The sequence below is a fragment of the Grampus griseus genome (assembly GCF_964374135.1).
Source record: "Grampus griseus genome assembly, chromosome: 10".
NCBI lineage: Eukaryota > Metazoa > Chordata > Mammalia > Artiodactyla > Delphinidae > Grampus > Grampus griseus.
In genome coordinates, this window is record NC_139004.1 from 36,512,646 (window position 1) to 36,536,437 (window position 23,792).

The following is a 23,792-nucleotide window of genomic DNA, read 5'->3' on the forward strand; positions in this document are numbered from 1 at the left end:
CAGATGGCTTCACAGGTGAATTCTATCAAACATTTAGAGAAGAGCTAACACAGATCATTCTCAAACTCTTCCAAAAAATTGCAGAGGGAGAAACACTCCCAAATTCATTCTATGAAGCCACCATCACCCTGATACCAAAACCAGAAAAAGATATCACAAAAAAAGTAAATTATAGACTAATATCACTGATGAACATAGTTGCAAAAATCCTGAACAAACTACTAGCAAACAGAATCCAACAGCACATTAAAAGGATCATACACCACGATCAAGTGGAATTTATCCCAGGATGCAAGGATTCTTCAATATACGCAAATCAATCAATGTGATACACCACAATAACAAATTAAGGAATAAAAACGATATGATCATCTCAATAGATGCAGAAAAAGCTTTTGACAAAATTCAACACCCATTTATGATAAAAACTCTCCAGAAAATAGGCACAGAGGGAACCTACCTCAACATAATAGAGACCATATATGACAAACCCACAGCAAGCATCATACTCAAAGGTGAAAAACTGAAAGCATTTCCACTAAGATCATGAACAAGACAAGGATGTCCGCTCTCGCCATTCTTATTCAACATAGTGTTGGAAGTCCTAGGCACAGCAATCAGAGAAGAAAAAGAAAAGGAATACAAATTGGAAAAGAAGAAGTAAAACTGTCACTGTTTGCTGATGACATGATACTATGCATAGAAAATCCTAAAGTTGCCACCAGAAAACTACTAGAACTAATCAATGAATTTGGTAAGGTTGCAGGATTAATGCACAGAAATCTCTGGCATTCCTATATACTGACAACAAAAAATCAGAAACAGAAATTAAGGAAACACTCCCATTTACCATTGCAACAAAAAGAATGAAATACTTAGGAGTAAACCTGCCTAAGGAGGTGAAAGACTTGTATTCAGAAAACTGTAAAACACTGATGAAAGAAATCAAAGATGACATAAACAGATGGAGAAATATACCATGTTCTTGGATTGGAAGAATCAATACTGTGAAAATGACTATACTACCCAAAGCAATCTACAGATTCAATCCCTATCAAACTACCAATGGCATTCTTCACAGAATCAGAACAAAAAATTTTACAATTCGTATGGAAACACAAAAAACCCCGAATAGGCAATCTTGAGAAAGAAAAACGGAGCTGGAGGAATCAGGATCCCTGACTTCAAACTATACCACAAAGCTACAGTAATCAAGACAGGCTGGTACTGACACAAAAACAGAAATATAGATCAATGGTACAGGACAGAATGCCCAGAGATAAACCCATGCACATACGGGCACCTAATTTATGACAAAGGAGGCAAGGATTTACAATGGAGAAAAGACAGCCTCTTCAATAAGTGGTGCTGGGAAAACTGGACAGCTACATGTAAAAGAATGAAATTAGAACACTACCAGGCTTCCCTGGTGGCGCAGTGGTTGAGAGTCTGCCTGCTGATGCAGGGGACACGGGTTCGTGCCCCGGTCCGGGAAGATCCCACATGCTGTGGACCGTGAGCCATGGCCGCTGAGCCTGCATGTCCAGAGCCTGTGCTCCTCAACGGGAGAGGCCACAACGGTGAGAGGCCTGCGTACCGCAAAAAAAAAAAAAAGAAAGAACACTACCTAACACCATACACAAAAATAAACTCCAAATGGATTAAAGACTTAATGTAAGACCAGACACTATAAAACTCTTAGAAGGGGCTTCCCTGGTGGCGCAGTGGTTGAGAGTCCGCCTGCCGATGCAGGGGACACGGGTTTGTGCCCCGGTCCGGGAAGATCCCACATGCTGCAGAGCGGCTGGGCCTGTGAGCCATGGCCCCTAGGCCTGCGCGTCCGGAGCCTGTGCTCTGCAACGGGAGAGGTCACATCAGTGAGAGGCCCACGTACCGCAAAAAAAAAAAAAAGAAAGAAAGAAAGAAAGAAAGAAAACCCTTGAGAACAAATAGAAAAGAAAGGTTCATAAACTGCCATCCTTAGAAACAGCATTCTTCAAACAGCACTTTGGCTTTTTACCTATATGATGTTCATTTCTCCAGAGAAGTGCCTGTGTAACAGGCAGGAATCACCTTGTTACTGGTGGATGCATTACTCAAATAAATGCATTAGCATTAAAAGAAACTGAAATCGAATAGCTCCTATTGATGTAAACTGGGGGCAATGGCCCAAGACTGGAAAAACTGCTAAGAGTGAAGGAAGTAGCATCTAATGATGAGGCTCCGAAGGTATGCTTGGCCAAGAAAATCATGCAGGCACTGTCTCTGGATGTGTGTGGCCCCTGAACACATTGGTGAATGAAAAAACACTTCCCAGTACACATAAACCAAAAAAGAAAGTACCAATACCTTGTACTGGGGTCAAATCGTAGGTGGGATCTGATCCAAATAACAGCACCAATGGTCCATGGGCAACAGAACACGTGGTTAAGAGCTGGAGCTCTGGACTCAGCTTATTAGTTGCATGGCCTTCACCAATTTACTTAACCTCTTTGTACCTCAGTTTTGTCTGTAAAATAGTACAGTTCCTATCTCATACTGCTCCTGTGAGGAATGACTGAGGTTATACATACAAAACACTTAGCACAGTGACCCACATAGAACAAATGCTCGATATTTACTTTTGTGGTTTAAATTAAATCACAGTGTGGGGATTAACAGCATGAACCTGAAGTCAGACTGCCTGGGTTTGTAATTTGGCTCCATTACTTAACAGCTGTGTGACTTAGGCAAGTTTCTTAACCTCTCTATGCCCCAACTGCCACATCTATAAAATGGAAGATAATAATAGTCTCTCCCTCATGGTGTTTGTGTGGATTTAATGAGGTAAAGTATGTACTGTACTTAGGAAAGTACCTGGCACATGGTAAGCATTATCTAAGTGTATATATAAGTGTTCACTACCATTATTTTGTTCTAGCTCAACTGATTTATCAACAATCACGTCAACTCTGTGCTCAGCATCTTGCAAAGTAAATATACCTAGTACAAAAGCAGAAGATATGAAAACATCTTTTAGCAGCTGACCATGGAAAGCAAAACACAAGGGCATATTTAAGCAAATGTGGGATTACATAGCACAGCCTATAAATGTAAAGGAATATCATATAGAGCTGGGTTAGCTAAGAGATGCTAAATGGAGATGATAGGTCCTAAAATAGACCTGAAGCAAATGCAGCATTTAAAGTTTAAAGAGACAAGTGGGCATTTTAACCCATATCCAGGACTTAACTTTGGGGGACAGGACAGAGATGAAGCTCACATCTGAACAGGGACTAAGGCTTATGCTTATGTTGGTAAAAATAGCTACCTACACTCACGAAGAAAAAATACCTGGTCAACCCAAATATGAAAGACAGGGGGCTGGACCACAAGGCACAGAGGATCCAGGGGAGTAGAGACTGGATCTCAGCTCTGGTTTGGTATTAGGCCCTGGTTTCTGGTTCTATATTATTTGGCTCAAGCAGGGAGAGGGAGAGAAAGACGAGCACAGAAACACACAGAAAGACTGGCTTTTACCTCACTGCCTTGGGCCTAACCTGGCTTATCTGTCAACCTTCTCCTAAACTTTCCATTCATATTCAGCCTGAGAAATTATAGGAAGTGATCGGTTCTGCAGACTTCTGAAACAACACACGAGGAATTAACAAAGGAGGCAGATGGAGACCAGAAGAGTCAATTTTAAAATATACATAGGAAAACAGTCTCAGGGAAAGTAATATGACACAGGAGGCCACCTAATGCCAAGATACAGACGTTTAAGAAAAACTCAAAGGCAAAGATAATGTTAAACAAATAAAGGTTATAGAAGCAGCCCAAGACGAGAGAGAACAAGGATTCCCTAAAAAGCTGGGGCAAACACTTGAGACATATGGCAGCCCTCCACTAGATCCTCTGTATTAACCTGCCTTCCTTCAGAGCCCTTTAGGTCTGAAAAATAAGCTCTCAAAATTTTTCCATCACATTTTATCCTTGGATGCCTCTGTTTACCCATTAATCACTCTTCGGTGACACCTAGTAGTATAATTTGGACCAAAGGCCCAAAATGATTCTGTTCACACAGTGACTGTAGAAAAGATGAAAATACCATGGCTATACAGGAACAGTCAAGTACTGCCCAGGATATGATTTCAAATATAATGGTTTAAACAAATCAAACTCTGTTCAATACTTTCTTGATGCTGGTTTTCATAATCACCAGTCTGAACAATGTCAGCAGCAGCAAAGTGATAACCAAAGAAAAGCCTGCCGAATGTCTCAGTAATCAATGAGGAAAAGGTGGAATAACCCTCACCCCCTTAAATACTAATTACTTCACTTAATGCTCAATCTCTGTCCAGCATTTTTAATTGGTTGTTGAGAACAGTGGAAACCCAAAGCCAAAAGCCAATGTTTCCTTGCAGTTCTCTAGATGACTTATGTAGCTCAGTGGTTCTCAGCCCTAATTGTAGAGTGAAATCACCTGGAAACGTTTACAACAAATAGCAGTGCCTGAGTCTCATCCTTAGACTGAATTAATTGGTCAGAGGTGGGACCTAGGCATCAGAATTTTTAAAGCCAGGTTTAGACATAAACACTGTGTATAATCATATTAAGACACAGGGACCCTTTGCAGTCAACCCTTCACCCACATCCAGGCAGCTACTCATCTGGTCTCTACAAAGGTCTGCCTTTTCCATAATGTTGTATAAATGGAATCATACACTGTATGTACCCTTTTGAGTTTGGCTGCTTTCGCTTAGCATGATGGCTCTGAGATGTGTCCACTTGGTTGCATTACAGTAGCTTGGTATTTTTATTGCTGAGTAGTACTCCAGGGTATGGGTACATCAGCTTGTTTCTCTGTTCCCTAGTTGTTTTCTTCCAGTTTTTGGTGATTATGAATAAAACCACTATAAACATTCAGGTACAAGTTTCTGTGAGAACATAAGTTTCCATTAATTTGGGGTAAATACCTAAAAATGGAATTGCTGGGTAAGTGTATGTTTAACTGTAAGAAACTGCCAAACTGTTTTTCAAAGTGGCAGTACTATTTTGTTTCCTCAGTTGCAGTGTTTAAGAGTTCCAGTTACTCTGCATGCTCACCAGCACTTGGTAGTGTTTTATTTTAGCTATTCTAATAGGTGTATCAGTCAATATTTTAAAAAATTCTTTACTAAAACATAACATACAAACATAAAAACATACAAATCATAAATGCACAACTAGGTGAATATCACAAAATGAACACTCAGTATAACTACCACAAGGTTTAAAAAAAAAAAAAAAATCCCCACATTATCAGCATCCCAGAAACATCCTTATGCCTCCTTCTAGCCACTAAGTCCCCCCCACCACCCCATAAAGTGACTACTAGCCTGGCTTAACATCACACGTTAGTTTTGCCTGGTTTTGAACATTATACAAATGGCATGAAATAATATGTATTCTTGGGACTTCCCTGCCGGTCCAGTGGTTAAGAATCCGCACTTCCACTGCAAGGGGCGTGGGTTTGATCCCCAGCTGGGGAACTAAGATCCCGCATGCCAGGTGGCACAGCCAAAAAAAAAAAAGTATTTTTTTGTGTCTGTTTTCTTTCACTCAATATTACGTTTGTGAGATTTATCCATGTTGTTGGATATAGCAGTAATTCATTCAAATTCATTACAGTATAGTGTTTCATTGTAAGAATATCCCACAGTTTATTTATCCATTCTACTGTTGAAAGACATTTGGGTTGTTTCCCTAGGAGTGAAAATACCGTATGTGTGTATGTATGTATGTATGTATATACACATACATACATACACAACTTTAATAAATAATGCCAAATAATTTTCCAAAATAGTTGTACCAATTTACACTTCTACCAAAAGACTACTTGCTCCATACCCGTACTAATGTCTGGCATCATCAAAATTTAATTATAGTTACTCTCTGACTACAAGGTGTGTTGTGGTATTCCATCATGCTTTTAATTTGTATTTCCCAGGGACTTCCCCGGTGGCACAGTGGTTGAGAATTCGCCTGCCAATTCAGCGGACACAGGTTTGAGCCCTGGTCCGGGAAGATCCCACATGCCACAGAGCAACTAAGCCCGTGCGCCACAACTACTGAGCCTGTGCTCTAGAGCCCGCGAACCACAACCACTGAGCCCACGTGCCACAACTACTGAAGACGGTGCGCCTAGAGCCCGTGCTCTGCAACAAGAGAAGCCACCACAATGAGAAGCCCACGCGCTGCAACGAAAAGTAGTCCCCGCTCACCACAACTAGAGAAAGCCCGCGCACAGCAATGAAGACCCAACGCAGCCAAAAATAAATAAATAATTTGTATTTGTATTATTTATTGATCAAATAAATAATCTGATCATTAATGAAGTTGAACGATGTTTCATGGCTACTGAACATTTGGAAAGAATCTTTTGTGAAGTGCCTGCCTCTTGCCCATTTTTATTTTTTTTAATTTATTTATTTTAGTTTATTTATTTTTGGCTGCGTTGGGTCTTCATTGCTGTGCATGGGCTTTCTCTAGTTGCGGAGAGTGGGGGCTACTCTTCGTTGCGGTGCACAGGCTTCTCACTGCAGTGACTTCTCTTGCTGTGGAGTACAAGCTATAGGCACGTGGGCTTCAGTAGTTGTGGCTCTAGAGAGCAGGCTCAGTAGTTGTGGCTCGCGGGATTAGTTGCTCCGTGGCATGTGGGATCTTCCCGGACCAGAGGTCAAACCCACGTCCCCTGCATTGGCAGGCAGATTCTTAACCACTGCGCCACCAGGGAAGCCCCTGCTCATTTTTAATACTGGGTTATCTTTCTTTTTCTCATTGATTTGGAGTTCTATATACATCCGAGTATAAGCCCTTCACTGATTATATGTGTAGCAAGTATCTTCCACTCTGAGCTTATTTTCACTCTCTTAATGATATCTTTTGATGAATGGAAATTCTTAATTTTAATGTGCTATCTCCAGTATTTTTTAAAAGTCTCCCATGTATGGGCAAAATTGGAAACAGGGCTGAGGACCACTGCTCTAGCTGCTGGGAGACCAGAAGTTGAATTGTCCCAAGCAGCAAGGTTTGTTCAGACTCAACTGTGCACAGAAGGGGTTAAAATAGATCATCTCTAAGGTCCCCTTTTCGGTGCCAATTTATATTTTGCTCACAGTGCCTTGCCAAGAGTGCTGAACCAATTTACTTAGCATTTATGCTCTCTTTCAACACCATGCCAACTCAACTTAATCCTAGTGCAGGAAGGTACTTTCTCCAACAGCTTAAATCTAGCAGGTTTATGCATGCAAAATGAGGCCGCTGGGCAGGCCTACAGAATACCTGCGATACTATGAATTATAATAAGAAATATATACTTGGTATTCATCCCCATTTCTAGCACAGAGCTTCTAAAACGCTTAAAATTTCCTAAGTGGTAAGAGATCAAGGTAACTTTTGCTATGTTAATGAGGTGACTTTTGGAGGGTCACCTATGAGGGCTGGGTGCCAGGGGAACCAATCCTGTGATTGGAGAGTTGGAACTTTCAGTCTCACCCCTCAACCCCCTGGGAAGGGAGAGGGGCTAGTGGTTGATCACCACTGGCTAATGATTCAATCAAGTACACAAATGTAATGAAGCCTCCATAGACACCCAAAAGGATGGGGTTTGGAGAGCTTCCTGGTTGGTGAACACCTGGAAGTGCTAGGAGAGGGGCAGGGCATGGACGCTCCATGCCCCTTCCCATATACCTTGCCCTATGAGTCTCTTTCATTTGGATGTTCACCTGTAACCCAGACCATATCCTTTTATAATAAACTGGTAAATCTAAGTAAATGTATTCCTGAAGCTAATTAATTAATTAAATCCAAAGTGGGAGACGGCAATGGGGACCTCTGATTTATAGCCAGTCAGCCAGAAGTACAGGTGAAAACCTGGACTTGGCAACTGGCACCTGAAGTTCAAGGATAGGGTCCTTGGAACTTCCAACCTATAGCCAGTTGGTCAGAAGCACAGATGTTAACATGGCATTTTAACCTGGGTTGACTGGCATCTGAAGTGGAGGGTGGTCTTGTGGGACTGAGCCCTTTACTGGTGGAATCTGATGCTATCTCGGGTTGACAGATGGGTGGGGGGACGTCCCCACACCCGTTGGAATTGGTCTCAGAATCATTTCAATACCCTTCCTTCTAACAGGTATCTTTAAAATCCTTTCAACCAGAGCAGTGCAAAATGGTGTCCAAAGACTTTTCACACTTCCTAATCCTTAACTGTTGACATCAGAATTTCTCTCACTTCACACTCTATATTTTCACTATTTGCAGGTGCTTGTATATCTGCACTTTAGGTATTTCCTAATTGCTGGGTTTTATACACTATTTCACCTCCCTTAGTATTCACACTTGATCTGTGGTTTTCAAATTTGTTTCAAGCAACAAAAACCCCTATATTCAAAGGAAATCTTCCTTAGTGCACTAATACATGAAACAGGTGAAAAGTGAGAGGAGGGGTTTGCTCTGATGGAAAGAAGTGGGAAAGAAAAGGAGCTAAGTGCAGTCAGCTCAGTTCCTCCCCCCCACCATGTCCTGAATCACAGTTGTACTCCAGAATCTTTGTCAGATTCCCGAGATCTCTGGACCTCCAACTCACAAGAGACCAAGTCCCCTGGTAACTTAATCTAGTTTCTGGAATAGGACCTATTGCCCCAATTCAGGTGTTCCCTACAAAGTAACTAACTTCAAGTCATTAGACTTTATTGTGGCATAATCTAATCTCTGGCAACATAGAGAAGTAGTTGTCTCTGGGAAAGACAAGTGGGTAGCTAGGGGAGAAGATATCTTCTTTTAATTTTGAACCTTTCAATTTTGTATCATGTATTACCTCAGCGGGGGGGGAACCCTAACTTAAAAATAAACAAAAATTCAATAAAAGTAACTAGGCTTCCATGGATTACTGTACCTTGTTGTCCATAATTGTCCATTGGCCCTCGGCATTCTGCTTCAAAATACAGTGGTTTCGGGAAATCATTAGAGGGCAGATTTTTGATACCAACTGGTATGTGACACCAAATCCTCGCCCTACAGTCACCTAGGAAGACAACGACAATGTAAGAGACACAATCAGCCACCGTACTGAAAAGAGAGGTCCTTTACAATCTTGTCAACCAGCAGTATCCACAAGTCCTGACTTATGAAACCAGACTCCCATGAAACCCAAACAGCTCACTGGCCATCTCCTCCTTCAGCTGCCATGGGAGCCACTGGCTAGAGAAAGGTAAAAAGTTGTGACAAGAGACAGCTGAACATTAATCATGGAATGTCAGGGTTGGTAGGACTCTGAAAGGTCACCTGGTTCAGCCACTCATGGGATGGAGGAATTCCTTCTACACAACCCCATCAACTAGTCTTAAACACTGTCAAGAACTATAGCTTCTACATAAGACAGTCCTTCCAATTTTTTAATGGCTCTGACTTGGCATCTTTCTTCCTATAAATTCCATCCATCAGCCCAGGCTCTGCCCTGGGCACCACCAGAAAATCTCCAATCCCCCTTCACATGACAACTATAAAGTGTCTACTGAATCTTCCCTTTTCTCGGCCCTACGTTCCCAGTTACTTCAACGTAACTCCACGGCATAGGTTTGAGTCTTTTTGCCATCCTAATAGGTCTGTGAAGAGACTCCTGGTTTATTTTTATTCCTGGATGCCACATTAAGAAAAATAAACCTAATTTTTATTACATAGTCAATGCAAGTATCACTTTCCTAGTTCTAGATTTTATCACTGGAGCATATAAATTGCATTAGCTTTCACAGCAGATTTATCATACCGCCAACGTATCCTTAGGCTTAGGAATGATTAAATTTCTTGGTCTAACCCTCCCCTAAGAATTTTTATGCTAAGTTATGTCTCTTCTGTCCTATACTTGACTAGCTGGTAAATTTGAATTCAAGGGCAGGAACTTACATTGATTCCTATTAAATTTCATCTTGTTAGTTCAGCCTATCATGAGCTTGTCAAGACCTTTCTGAATTTTTCATCTGCCATCAGACATACTCAATATCCCTTCCAGCTTGGAGTCACCCACCAAATTGATATGATGCCCTCTGTACCTTCATTCAAGACAGATAAAAAGATTAAAACAGGTTGTAACCAAAGGCAAAGCTCTCAGGAAAGCCTAGTAAACATTCCACCACACAATCTAGGAACACCTTGAACCAGTTATAATTCAACCAAAAGATGGAAAAGTCCTTGTTTTCCATCTTATCCACAAGTACAGCATGAGAGCCTCTAGAAAAGGTTGCAAAGAAGTCCCAGTTCACATCTATCATATTTTCCTGAAAGACCAGTCAAGTTCATAATAACCCTGTCAAGGAAGGAAATAAAATTCTTCTGGGATCCAGGTCGTAGAATTCCCTGCTTATTCTTCTTGGTGCACACGCCACCTCTTTAATGACCCATACCCCAACCTAACCTGGGAACATTAAGCCAAATAGTCTGTGGTTTTCTAAAAGCTGCACTTTTTGTTCCTGTTGAATTCTTTCAAAATTATGCCTGTCCTCCTGAGTCCCTCAAAGCCCACCACGATGCTTTGTCCCAATCTATTCCTCCCCACAAACTCTCATCTCAGCAACTGACACTACCACCCAACCTACTGCTTAGCCCCAAACCCAGAAGCCATCTTTGATTCACTCTACATCCCTCATCTCCACATTCAAATCATCAGCAAAATCTACTGGCTGTTAATTCAAATATGCCCTAATCTATTCACTTCTCTCTCTCTTAGTGGCCACTACCTTAATCCAAACAGCACTGTTTCCTCCAGTTATGCTGTTTTTGCTCCTGTGCCAGCCCCCATTCTTCACACAGTAGCTGGGGTGGCAATGTAAAAACTTTAAACCAGATCTTTTCCCTTCTTAAAATTCTCTAATAATCCAAACTTCCTTTCACAGCCTTTAAGGCCCTCAATGTCCTAACCCCCTCTACCTTTTTAGTGTTATCTCACATTATGGTCAGAAACACTACCTGAGGGTACTTTCACCTGTCCCCTCTGATTAGAACATCCTTCTCTCATCCATTTGCATGGGCTCCTTATCTTTCAAGTTTCAGCTCCTCAGAGGCCTACCTTGATTACCTGATCTAAAGTTGCTGCCTGATCCCTCCCTGGCCATTGCATGCCTTCACATTATTAGCATGCACTTACCACATCCAAAATTATCCTGCTTGTTTCATTTATTTTTGTCTACTTTTATTTACTTTTTTTTATTTACTTTTCTAAATTTATATTTAGAATTTAAATTTCATGAGCAGGGACCTTATCTGTCTTGTATACCACAGTACCCTGTACTCCTCAGAGCCTCTTTCTGCTCAGTAAATATCTGTGAATAAATGGAAGAATAAAGAGATCTTGCTTATGAGTCCTCCCAGATTCCAGGAGATGGGCACTTTTTTAGGTCAGAAGTTGGAAAATGGGTTATTACCACTGGAAACTATGGAGCAGCAGCCAAGAACCTTACAATCTGACTTGTTCCCCTCTAAAATGTTGTGGTGATCACCTCCACCAAAACTCTGAATCTGAAGTTTTTCAATGCTTTGACAGTTTGCCAGACATTCCATTAATTACAGAAGTTCCTCTGAATTAATATACATACCCTTTAAAAATGGAACGTTTAAGGATTTATCTGTCATCCATATTCAGTAAGAATTTCCATTTAGGTAGCTTTATTTCTAATAAATAAAGTATTAAATATTCCATTTTAATACCTGAGGGGAGACAGTCAGATTGCCTTTATGGGTAGCCTGGAGAAAGTAATACAAAAAAGGAAGATGAGCACCTTTCTCTGAAATCACCTCCTATGAACTCTGAATCCAGGAAAGGAAGGAAACACTCTTTTTTGTCTTTCCCTTCACTGTTTGGTCCTAGAATTGACCTTGATATATTGATAATTCATCCACACCATGGTTAGAGTCTGCATGAGCTTATTTGAATATCCCAGCACCATGCATAACATAAAACTAAATTCCCCATGGGAACTGAGTGCCAACAAACTGCCAACTCGTTGCTGGGGACTGTTTCCATTTACAACACTTTTGCAAGCCTTTGAGCTTATTGACAGTATTGGTCTACAAGTTCATCTTGTCCTTTCCCACCTTCGCTAATGCTTCCCTCCTAGGCATGACTCCTACTGTTTCCCAAATGACCAACAACTCCTCTAGGACCATCCTTTTCCTTTTTCCAACCCTCTTAGGGCAAAGAGCTTCATGAAAACCAAATACAGGAGAAGAAAAGAGAAAAATGAAGACACTATGATTTCCCCCAAAGGCCTAAGCACTTACAGGGCCTGGGAACTAGCTAATTTGCAATAAATCTCTATCTAATTTGTTTTTCTACCAAACTCTCTGGATTGGTTTAAGAAGTTTAAAGACACCCATTCAGGCAGACAATTTACTACAGTATTCCCTTCAATGAAATGAGAGGAACCTTGTTTTATTATTGTAGCTGAGAATCTGAGGGGTACTGGGAAGGCAAGAAACTGACTTTACTCTCATTATAACTAAGTAATATCAGCACACCTCCTAAAATCTTGTGCACACAGGCCTGTGCTATGGTTTGGGGACCATTATAATATAAGCAAGACTTCATCTCTTGGCTTTGACTCAGGCCTCTGTCCATACACACTGCAGGCTATGCTCCAACTACTTCCTAAGGTCCGACCTTGCAGACAGCCAGGCCTGGGAGGCCTCTCCTCCACGTCCCAAGGCACGCCAGTCTTCTTGCTATATCTTCACCATTCATTCTGGCTTGTATGGCTCTCCCCTCATAGCAGTGGTCTCACACAAAATTATCTGATAGTTTAAAATATGTGTAGGAGTACTTTATAGTCCTCTTGTCCTTGCTGCAGGGGCTTTAACCTTTCTGCCTGCCCCCTCCCCAAGACTCTCAGTGCTACCAAGCTATTCAGAAGTAATGAATTAATCCACCATAACTGAATCTTAAAGAACAATTAACATGACCACTAAATTCGTTACAGGGTTGTATGTGAGTGTGGTATATGTGCAGGGCTCAGATTAAGTGATGTATGTGAAAGCCCAGTCCTATACAAAATAAGGTATAGTTACTATTATTCAGGTATCAGTATTTTCATTTGTTAAACTTCCTAAAGGTATATCTTTTGGAAAGGGTAGTGCCGGGAAGGCCAGTGCTCGAGCTGACAGAATGAATGCCTAAAATGGACTTTTAGGCACTGATAACGTGGATAGAAGAGAGACTGGGGGCAGAGGTATCTTCCTCGTGTTCTTCAATCCACAGCATACAAGTAATCCTTTATAATCCCCAAATCTAGCAACATTTAAGGCTGGACCTGAATTCCTCCTCTGACTGTTCTTAGAATAGGACTAAATAAACCACATCTTGGCACTTGATCATACAGTCTGCCTGGATGTTCTCAAACTGCTTCACTGCATAAAATCCTCTTTCCCCGTTCAAGCAATAAACTCTTTGAGAGCAAAAGTCATTATTATGTGTCCCTCTCATACTACAGCAAACAATGCAAGTACTCAGTAAATACCTGGGAGACTGAATTGAGACTATGTAACTTACAGGAAAAAATCTAGTTAAACATACAAAATTATCAAAAGACTTCTTTATCCTTCACACAAATCATTTCCAAAACCAAAACGGTTCCCAATCACCACAAGCTGGTCCCTGATCCAGCCCTCCTTCCCAAGCTGATTGCACTCTCCCCCCACCTCTCTTCCATCACCCTCTCTAGAACCACCTCCAGAGTCCTCGCGGCCCCCAACTGAAACCGTGCCTCACCTGTCCTCTTTAAATTCTTTTCTTTGTATTTATAACCGCATTAGAGAACATCATAAGCAGCTTCTGGAGAGAATTCTTGTATTTCTGTAGCCCTACCTCAACCCATCTAAGGGGGTGCCAGTCGGCAGTACCGAGACTCACAGGATAATTGTGGCCCATACCAAAGCGCCAATTTTCCTCAAGAGTCGGAAAGGAAAAGGGCATTTTTATGTAAAAGTCTGAGTATTTTAAGAGACACGACCTCAAACTCGCAATCTTTTTCAAAATAAACTTGATAAAGTTCACGCTCTCATTAGTCTTCCGAGGTTCCCCCCGGTCCGCCCCAGACCCCAGACGGTTCCGTGACTCTCGGAAGTTGGGGCAGCTCCGCCTACCAGTTCCGCCGCCCCGGCAGGGAGCAGCCGGCTGCGACCCCAATAGGTGCCGTGCCAGCCCCCCAACCCATCAACACAGTCGCCTCCTTCCCCCGCGAAACCCCAGCAGTCCTCACATCCTCTACGCCCGCCTCTCGCTCTGCCCCTCTACCAGGCTCCTTCCCGCAACCCTGACACCGGCCCCAGCTCGGCCCTCGGGCCTAGGCCGCTCTCCACAGGGCCATCTTTTCTCCCACACTGTAGCACCTCCCCCGGACACCGCCCACCTCAGACCCCCCCCAACCACTCGCACCAGCCCCCTTTTCCGTTCCCTCCCCCCCAGGGCCCACCCTTCACCGCTCTCTTCACTTCCTCTCCCACTTCCACGTTTCCATTCATCCCTCCCGCCGGGACGTCGGGCCTCCCTCCGGCCCGTTGAGCCTTCCTCCGGCCCGTGCCTCCTCCAACTCCCTTCCCTCACCTTAGGAAGACCCCCTCCCCCTCACCTCGTTTCCATCCTCCAGCAGCAGCCACTCGGCGTTCATCCCCACACGCCGCAAGCACCAGCTCCGGTCATCAGCGCGGCCTTCCGTGACCAGGGAGCCAGGATCCCCCATAGCCCACTCGGCCCTGGGTCGCGGTCAGCACAGACCCGACCCGACCCGACCCGGGTTACCGCCGCCTCTCGGTTTCCTAGCGGGAGCCATACCTACACTACAGACAGAAGCAATCGCTAAGCATTCACGATCTAGGCGAAAGCTCGCTTGGGCTCCGCCCCCAGCCCGCCAAAGGCCGGTAAGCCGGAGTCACTGCGCCTGCGCGAGAGGAGGGCTCTTGGGACCCTGTAAACCAGGTGAGGGCGGTCTAGCCCCAGGGCCGGCACTTGTTGCCCGACGCGCCCTGATGCTCCCGACACACCTCTCTCACCCTTTATAGCGCCCCCACCCCAATTCTAGCCTCCCCACACTGGAGCCTCTTCTCGCTTTTCCTCTCTCTTTTTAAAAATTTTACTTTGTAATGACTTCCATGTTATTTAAAATTATAACCAACTTTTAACTTATGATAAATTTAAAATCTGTTAAACCTGTTTCTAAACAGTACCTCTTTTGCACGATCTTCTTTTACTACCGCATTTTTAAAAACTCAGACTGAAAAAAAATTATTAAAAAAAAAAGAATTCCCTGGCTGTCCAGTGGTTTGGACAGTGCGCTTTTGTTGCCTGCGCAGGATTCCATCCCTGGTGGGGGAACTAAGATCCAGCAAGCTGAAAGCCGTAAGGCGCGGCCAAAATATATATAGAGAGAGAGAGAGAGAGAGAGAGAGAACAAAAAAAACAAAAAAAAAACTTAGACTGTACTAGGCAAATCTATCCAGGCAGAAAGCACAGTTACCTGCTGCTAGGTGTGGAAGCCAGGGGGCTGCATGCAATGGACTTGGAATTTAAGGAGGTGATAGAAATGTTCTAAAACTGAATTGTGGTATACACCGGCACATAATATTGTACATCAACTGTAGTGAATTAAAATAAATAAATAGGGCTTCCCTGGTGGTGCAGTGGTTAAGAATCCGCCTGCCAATGCAGGGGACACGGGCTCGAGCCCCGGTCCGGGAAGATCCCATATGCCATGGAACAACTAAACCTGTGCACCACAACTACTGAGCCTGATCTCTAGAGCCTGTGAGCCACAACTACTGAAGCCCACGCACCTAGAGCCCGTGCTCCGCAACAAGAGAAGCCACCGCATTGAGAAGCCCGCGCACCACAATGAAGAGTAGCCCCTGCTCGCTGCAACTAGAGAAAGCCCACGCGCAGCAACGAAGACCCAACGCAGCCAAAATAAATAAATAAATAAAATAGTTTTTAAAATAAATAAATAAATAAGTGAAAATGAAACTAGATTGTGGTGATGATTGCACAACTGTATAAATTTACTAAAAAGTCCTTGAAGCATACACTTCCAATGGATGAATTTTTAAAAATTTTATTGACGTGTAGTTGATTTACAATGTTGTGTTAATTTCTGCTGTAGAGCAAAGTGACTCAGTTATACATATATATATTCTTTTTAAAAAAATATTTATTGACGTATTTAATTATTTGCGCCCACTTTTAGTTGCGGCATGCGGGATCTTCATTGCCGCATGCAGGATCTAGCTCCCTGACCAGGAATCCAACTTGGGCCACCTGCATTGGGAGCACTGTCTTAACCACTGGACCACCAGGGAAGTCCCTATATGTTCTTTTTCATATTCTTTTCCATTATGGTTTATCACAGGATATTAAATATAGGTCCCAGGGCTATACTGTAGGACCGTGTTGTTTATTTTATACATAGTAGTGTGTATATGTGAATCCCAAACTCCTAATTTATCCCTCTCCCCCCTTCCCCTTTGGTAACCATAAGTTTGTTTTCTAAGCCTGTGAGTCTGTTTCTGGTTTTGTTTTTTGGGGGTTTTTTTTGCGGTACGCGGGCCTCTCACTGTTGTGGCCTCTCCCGTTGCGGAGCACAGGCTCCGGACGCGCAGGCTCAGCGGCCATGGCTCACGGGCCCAGCCGCTCCGCGGCATGTGGGATCTTCCCGGACCGGGGCACGAAGCCGTGTCCCCTGCATCGGCAGGCGGACTCTCAACCACTGCGCCACCAGGGAAGCCCCAGTGGCTAGATCTTGGTTTCTAATACCATTTTCCAATAAAAGGAAGCAGGGCTCTTTGGAGAAATGGCTCATACCAGGTCTAGAAAGTAAGGAAGTGCTCAGTAAAACACAATGATGGGAATATGCCAAAGGGACAATGTAGCCAATTGAAAGAGCTCTCAACAGCCAAAGTAGGTACAATTTGAGTAACAAAATAAAGTGGTATTGGATTATAGCACAAAGTATAAAATAATCATCCATGAGTTCATACTGATGTAATAAATGACTTGGTAAATAAATGGGGACGAAGAGACAAATTTCCCATGCAGAAGAATTCCAAATAATTTCTGTGGTTACCATGCCCTTAAGGAAGTGGAGCGTAACTAGGCCCGTGAGCCATGGCCGCTGAGCCTGCGCCTCCAGAGCGTCCGGAGCCTGTGCTCTGCAACGGGAGAGGCCACAACACTGAGAGGCCCGCGTACCGCAAAAAAAAAAAAAAAAAAAGATCTAGCCACTGGGTGTGCTCATCGCTACTGGGATGTTACTGGTTCTCTTAACAGGCAGAGCAGTGAATACATGTGTGACTACTAACCCCTTTATATCCATACACTGATGAATATTTATGTAGGTCTGCATGCATGTATATTGTATGTCTTATGTAATAACATGTGTATATACATAAACATATATACACAAACATACATATATATCTCCACCTGTAAACTAAACATGTGCATACTGATGTCTTACAACTCTAATGCATTATTGCTGGATCATTCTTGCTTACCTGTGACCTTCCACCACTCCAAAAGTGAGAAACCTGGCTCCCACCATCTGCCATCCATTTACTTAATCATCATTTCCAGTATACATGTATAGTGGTTATAGTATTGTTAACCCATACACCCATGGAAAACAACTTTATCAGTTAGAGTACACAACTTATACACAGGTCTTTTGCCTTTAGTCATATAGATTATTTCCAGACTTACTTAGGTCAGCACCCTTTTTCCCCACCCCCTTCAAAGAGATTGTTTCATACAGTTATATTCTTTTGCCACCATCTGCATTCTATCTGAAATCCCCTGACTTCCTAAATGATTTTTTTGAATTATATACATTAAGGTTCATTCTTTTGAATGTAAAGTTCTATGGGTTTTGGCAAATGCATAATGTCATGCACAGTATCACAGAAAATAGTTTCATCACCCTGAACAAATGCCCCATTCTTTACCTATTCAACCCTCCCCCACACCTGCACCTTGCTGTTTTATTTAACAATATATCATGGACATCACTCCATAGCAGTATAAACATATAGTCCTCCTTCCTCTTTTCAGATGTATATTACTCCATTGTGCTGATGTACCATGTTTATTGAACCAGTCCCTTATTGATATATGGTTGTGTTCTTTTCAGTCTTTCGAGATCACAAATAGCCCTGCGATGAATTAGTAGGTACAACTTTTTAGTACCTATTACAAAATTTTTTATATTATCTTACTTGATTCTCACACCATCCTGCATCCATTTACCTGTGAGGAACCTGAGACTACTGTGTTGCCCAAGGTCTCATTACCATGAGCTTCTTGAAGGTTATGTATTGTTTTCCATTGCATTCCTGGCATTTTTATTGAATGAATGAATGAAACTCTATAGTAAATGGCAGCACAGGGAACTGAAGCCAGGGCTGGAGACCGGATCTTTCTAGCCCCAAAGTTGCATTCATTACTGTCTGGCAGTGGTCTCTAAGGTGGAATGGCCATATCCCAGGGAGTATACAAGGTGGCCCATTTGCTTGTGGAAAGAATATATCAGGATGTCTAATTAGGATTTTATCCTGTTCTTTTAAAAATGTCCAGTTTTGTGAATATTTTTTACTTACATAAAAGAACATAGAGAATATGTATAGACTTTTTATGAATAAATAAATATTCATATATCAGGCTGTATGCTCAGACTTTATTTTGACACCAAGAGTGCATGATGAAAACAGTTTGGAGTTACTGCCTTCTAAGATTTGGGGATTTTATTAACTCCACCTCCCCTATATCTTCCCTTATAACAGTGATTCCCAACCAGGGGTAATTTTTGAGCCCCAGAGGACATTTGGCAAAGTCTGGGGACATTTTTGATTGTCATGACAGGGACAGGTATGCTTTTAGTGAGTAAAAGCCAGGGATGCTGCAAAACATCCTACAAATCACAAGACAGCCTGCACAGCGGGAATTATCCAGTCCCAAATGTCAGTAGTGGTAAGGTTGAGAAATTTTGCCTTATACCCATCTCAAGAGGGAAAAATGGAGGCGCAAGAAAGAGCAGGATGCAGAAAAGGAAGTAGGTTGTTATCTATATCTGTAGATCTAACATCTGTCTCATTACATATGCCCAATTAATGTTCATTGAAAAGAGCCGAGGAGTTGGCGAAGGAGAGGCTTGGGGAATGGGAAAGGAAAATGGCAAGCAGAAAAGGAAGAACAGGGCAGGAAGAAGAAAGGGAAAAGGAGAAGAACAATATGGGGAAAGTGCAGCAGATCGTTTTCCAAGATGATTGCAACAAGATCGCCCATGCCACCTGCTCTCACAGTGTGACACTGACATGCCTCACATTGCAAGATGGCATCTGTATTTCCTTCCCTTGAATCTGGGTGTGTATATGACTCCAGCAGAAGTGATGCTGTGCCATAAAAGGTGATACAGCTTCCACATGGCTTTTTTGGGATGCTCTTAGAGCCCAGCCAACCATGACGAAGTGGAGAGGTCACATGAAGAGGCCACATGTACATGTTCTGGCCAATAGTCTGAGGTCCCAAATAACATGGCAGACTTATGAATGAAGGTACCCCTAGAGGATACCAGCCTTTGAGTCATTCTGCTGAGGCCCCAGACATCGTGGAGTAGATCTAAAACATTCCTGCTGCGCCCCATTTGAGTTCCTTACCCATACAGTTTGTGACCATTACACAATGGTTATGTTAAGCCATTTGGTTTGGGGATGGTTTGTTACACAGCGATTAAGAACTGGAACAGGAAGGGTGTGTGTGGGGGGACCCTTGGAGAGTTGTTGGTTGTCTGCTTTATATATTAGTTAGGGTAGTGCTAGCTGCTGTAACATACAAACACTAAATTTCAGTGGCTTAACACAATAGAAGTTTATTTCTTACTCACATAATTATTCAGAGCAGTGTTCCTGGTTGGTGGACAGCCTTCCATTAAGTCACTCAGGAACTCCAACTACTATCATTCTGTGGCTTCTCTATTCCCCAGGGCTTGGAGTCCTCTGCATCCAGAAAGCAAAACAGGGGATGAGAGAATGGAGAAGGCACACCTTCTTCTTAACTGTCTTGTCTCAAAAGTGGTATATATTTTATTGGAGAGAACTAGTCACACGACACCACCTAGATCCAAGGAAGTTTGGGAAATGTAGTCCCCGGTTAATCAGCCAATTCCCAGAAACAGTTGTATACTATGGAAAGGGGAGCATGGATTTTGGTAGATAGCTGTCTCTGCAGACTTTAGAACTGAAGTTAATGAACTAAAATGATGATCATGACAAAGCTTTCTCTTTCCCTCTCTCCCATTTCCTTTCTTTTTATCTCCCTGGAATAGAGGTGGCATAAAGGGATGGAGTACAAGTGATCACATTTTGCTCACTCTGTGGTTTTTGTGGGACCAGCCCTTACTCAATTCAGTAGTAAACCAGAGGCTACTGCAGCATGGTAGTGAGGTGTATGGAGTTGGAGCTAAGTTGCCTGGGTTCAAATCCCAGCTCTGCTACTTTATTTTGGAAGTACTTATAAGTCATCGAATTTATTATATTCTGGAGTTATCTGTAATCAGTAATTAAGGTGGATGATTTGGAGGTACTTGAAATAGTACTGGAGGAAACTACCTTCTTCCTTTTTTGTTGGGGCCCTGGCAAAGATGTTTTTAAACATCTTTATTAGAGTATAATTGCTTTACAATGGTGTGTTAGTTTCTGCTTTATAACAAAGTGAATCAGTTATACATATACATATGTTCCCATATCTCTTCCCTCTTGCGTCTCCCTCCCTTCCACCCTCCTTATCCCACCCCTCTAGGTGGTCACAAACCACCGAGCTGATCTCCCTGTGCTACGTGGCTGCACCTGGCTGTTTCTTTAAGCATCTATATCCTTTAACTTGCCAAGGATCAGTATCCGGTTTAAATATTTATTACCCATCTGATTTTATTAAAGGGGGTGCGGGGTGAGGAGGTAGGCAAGAGGGAGGGAAAGAAGGCCGTGGGAATCAGGTATCAATAATTACTGCCTTGTTTTCCTCTCATTGCAGAGTTGGCTTCAGACTGTTTATTTTGCAAGTAATACATGGTACAAAGCACCTAATATAAAATCAGGCTTGGGGTGACTTACAGTTGGATCATATCACTCTGAATTGGCTACTTTGGGACTACAAAAATCACAAAGATCCCTAACTCAATTCACTTTCATCCGGGGTTGGGGAAAGGGGAGAGAGTGGGGCTATTTCTCATTTGGAGAACCTTGAGTTCTACAATCCAAGGTAATAATGCAATTTTCATCACATTTTTTTGACTCATAAATTCATTGCACTATCAGCTTTAGTATTTATTATTCAGGACTTGTTGAAATGTGCTTACATTTTTTACAGCTAGTAGAAGCCTTCTCTCTCTCACTTCCGTAGTAATGTCTGGAGCTGTGTTTTTCAAACTCAGGTTAACGGTAAAGAGTCTTGACCAGCATTTTTGAAAAATGGAATACAATAGAACAGGTCAGAGGCCATCACGCATAGGGAGGCTGGGCACTGTTTGTGAGACGTTGTTCATATTTGTGTGTGTGTCTGTACTGGGTCTCAGTGTAAAATGTGTGTTTTTACTGTACGTTGTGATCAAAATGTTTGAAGGGTTTTTGGTTCCGGACAAGATGAAATAAGCCCATTGCAGTCTCTCTGCCAACAGTTACAACTAAATATTCTCGACAAAATACAACTACCTGAGAACTCTGCAAAGTAAACAAGCAGGTAAATTAGGGAGCTTGGAGAAGCTATCTGTATTGGATAAGTTTCTCAAATTTTTTTCCTTTTTTCCTCTCAGCTTTGACCGGAGAGTAGGCCCCAATGGGAAGTTTCACAGTAGCAAAGTCAGCAAAAACTGAGAGAAACCTAAGAGAAAACAATTCTTGTTTCTTCTACTCTACTCACAACTCTACTTCTGACACCAAAAGTGTGGGGGTTTTTTCCACACCAACCAATTCTCTTCACTCTTCAGACACCGACTGTGTGTCCTACAGCTCAATTCTGACGTTAACTACCTGGAGTTAGTGCAGACCTCGAAGGTTAAGGGCGGGCTTCCCTGGTGGCGCAGTGGTTAAGACCCTGCCTGCTAATGCAGGGGACGCGGGTTTGAGCCCTGGTCTAGGAAGATCCCACACGCCGCGGAGCAACTCAGCCCGCGTGCCGCAACTACTGAAGCCCGCGCGCTAGAGCCTGTGCTCTGCAACAAGAGAAGCCACCGCAATGAGAAGCCAGTGCACCGCAACGAAGAGTAACCGCCGATCTCCAAAACTAGAGAAAGCTCCATGCACAGCAATGAAGACCCAATGCAGCCAAAAATATAAAATTTATTAAAAAAACAAAAAGGTTAAGGGCTCAGTCCCACAAGATTGCCCGTTTCAGATGCCAGTCACAAGTCCCAGGTTGTCACCTATATTCTGACCAACTAGCTACAAATTGGGGGTTCCCATACCCTACCTCTTCCTCAGGTTTGATAATTTGCAATATCAGCTCACAGAACTCAAGGAAACACTTACTTACATTTACCAGTTTATTATAAAGGAAGATGAAGAGGTACATTAGGGGAGGTCTGGAAGGGTCCCTGTGAAGTTGCGGAGCACCACTCTCCTGGCACATGGATGTGTTCACCAACTGGAATCTCTCTGAATCTTCGGTAAGGGTTTTTTATGAAGGCTTCATCATGTAGGCATAATTGATTATTAATTCAATCCCCAACCTTCCTCCCCTCCCCAGAGGATGGGAAGTGGGGCTGACAATTCAAAGCTTCTAATCATGGCTTGGTCTTTCTGGTGACCAGCCCCCCCATCCTGAAGCCACCCAGGAGCCCACCAAGAGTCACCTCATTAGAACAAAAGATGCTCCTACCACTCAGGAAATTCCAAGGGACTTAGGAGATCTGTGTCAGAAACCGGGGGGGTGAGGGGGAGGGGGCGGGGAAAGACCAAATGCTAGAAAAAAAGATACTCCTAACACCCCTATCCCTCAAAAAATTACAAGGGTTTTAGGAGCTCTGTGTCAGGAACTGGAGACAGAGACCAAATATATATTTCTTATTATGTCACGAATCCCATCTCTCTGACCAGAGGACTTGGGAAAAGGGTTCTTCCAAGTCAGAATTCTCATTAAAAATGTTTTCTCTCTCTCCCAGACCTGTCCCAAGGGCAGCCCTCAATTGTGGGGCAGTGGTGGTAGCAGTATAGGCAGCTAAAATTTCAAGAGAAACACTGTCATTCTGGTTCACTGACTAGGAAATGGAGCCCTGGTGAACCAGAGAGCATAGGGAGGATCCCAGAGAGGAGCCAGCTAGAAAGGGAATCCCCTAATTCTGTGTATGAACTAGCACAAGTTTTACAAACCCTAAGCAGCATAGCAAAGCCTCTGAAAAACTGAAATGACATCAGAACTACAGCCCATAGAAGATGAGACAGAACTTGCAGTTTGAACCTAACTGGATTGCCTGATAAAACAAAACAAAATCAACGCTCTCTACAGCAGGGGTCAGCAAACTTTTTCCATAAGGGAACAGATATTACATAGTTTGGGCTTTGTGGGCCATACAGTCTATCACAACTATTCAACTCTGCTGTTGTAATGCCAAAGCAGCCATAGACAATATGTAAACAAAGAGGCAGGGCTGTGTTCCAACAAAACTTTACTTATAAAAACAGGAGGGAATTCCCTGGCAGTCCAGTGGTTAGAACTGTGCTTTCACTGCCGAGGGCCTGGGTTCAATCCC

At 42.9% G+C, this 23,792-nt stretch overlaps 1 protein-coding gene across 3 annotated transcripts in view; it reads right to left on the reverse strand.

Moving 5' to 3' along the window:
- The window catches only part of RNF8 (ring finger protein 8), a 37,865-nt gene extending 23,000 nt beyond the window's left edge, over nucleotides 1–14,865 (reverse strand). For 2 of the 3 annotated variants that reach the window (XM_082664415.1, XM_082664413.1), the window contains exons 1-2: nucleotides 14,640–14,865; nucleotides 8,921–9,049 (exon numbers count right to left, since the gene is read on the reverse strand). In XM_082664415.1, the coding sequence (XP_082520541.1) occupies nucleotides 8,921–9,049; nucleotides 14,640–14,750 (240 nt within the window). In that variant the 5' untranslated portion in view covers nucleotides 14,751–14,865. The remainder of the gene's footprint in view (nucleotides 1–8,920; nucleotides 9,050–14,639) is intronic. The other variant, XM_082664414.1, reaches the window with a different exon arrangement.
- Between the last annotated feature and the right edge of the window lie 8,927 nt (nucleotides 14,866–23,792).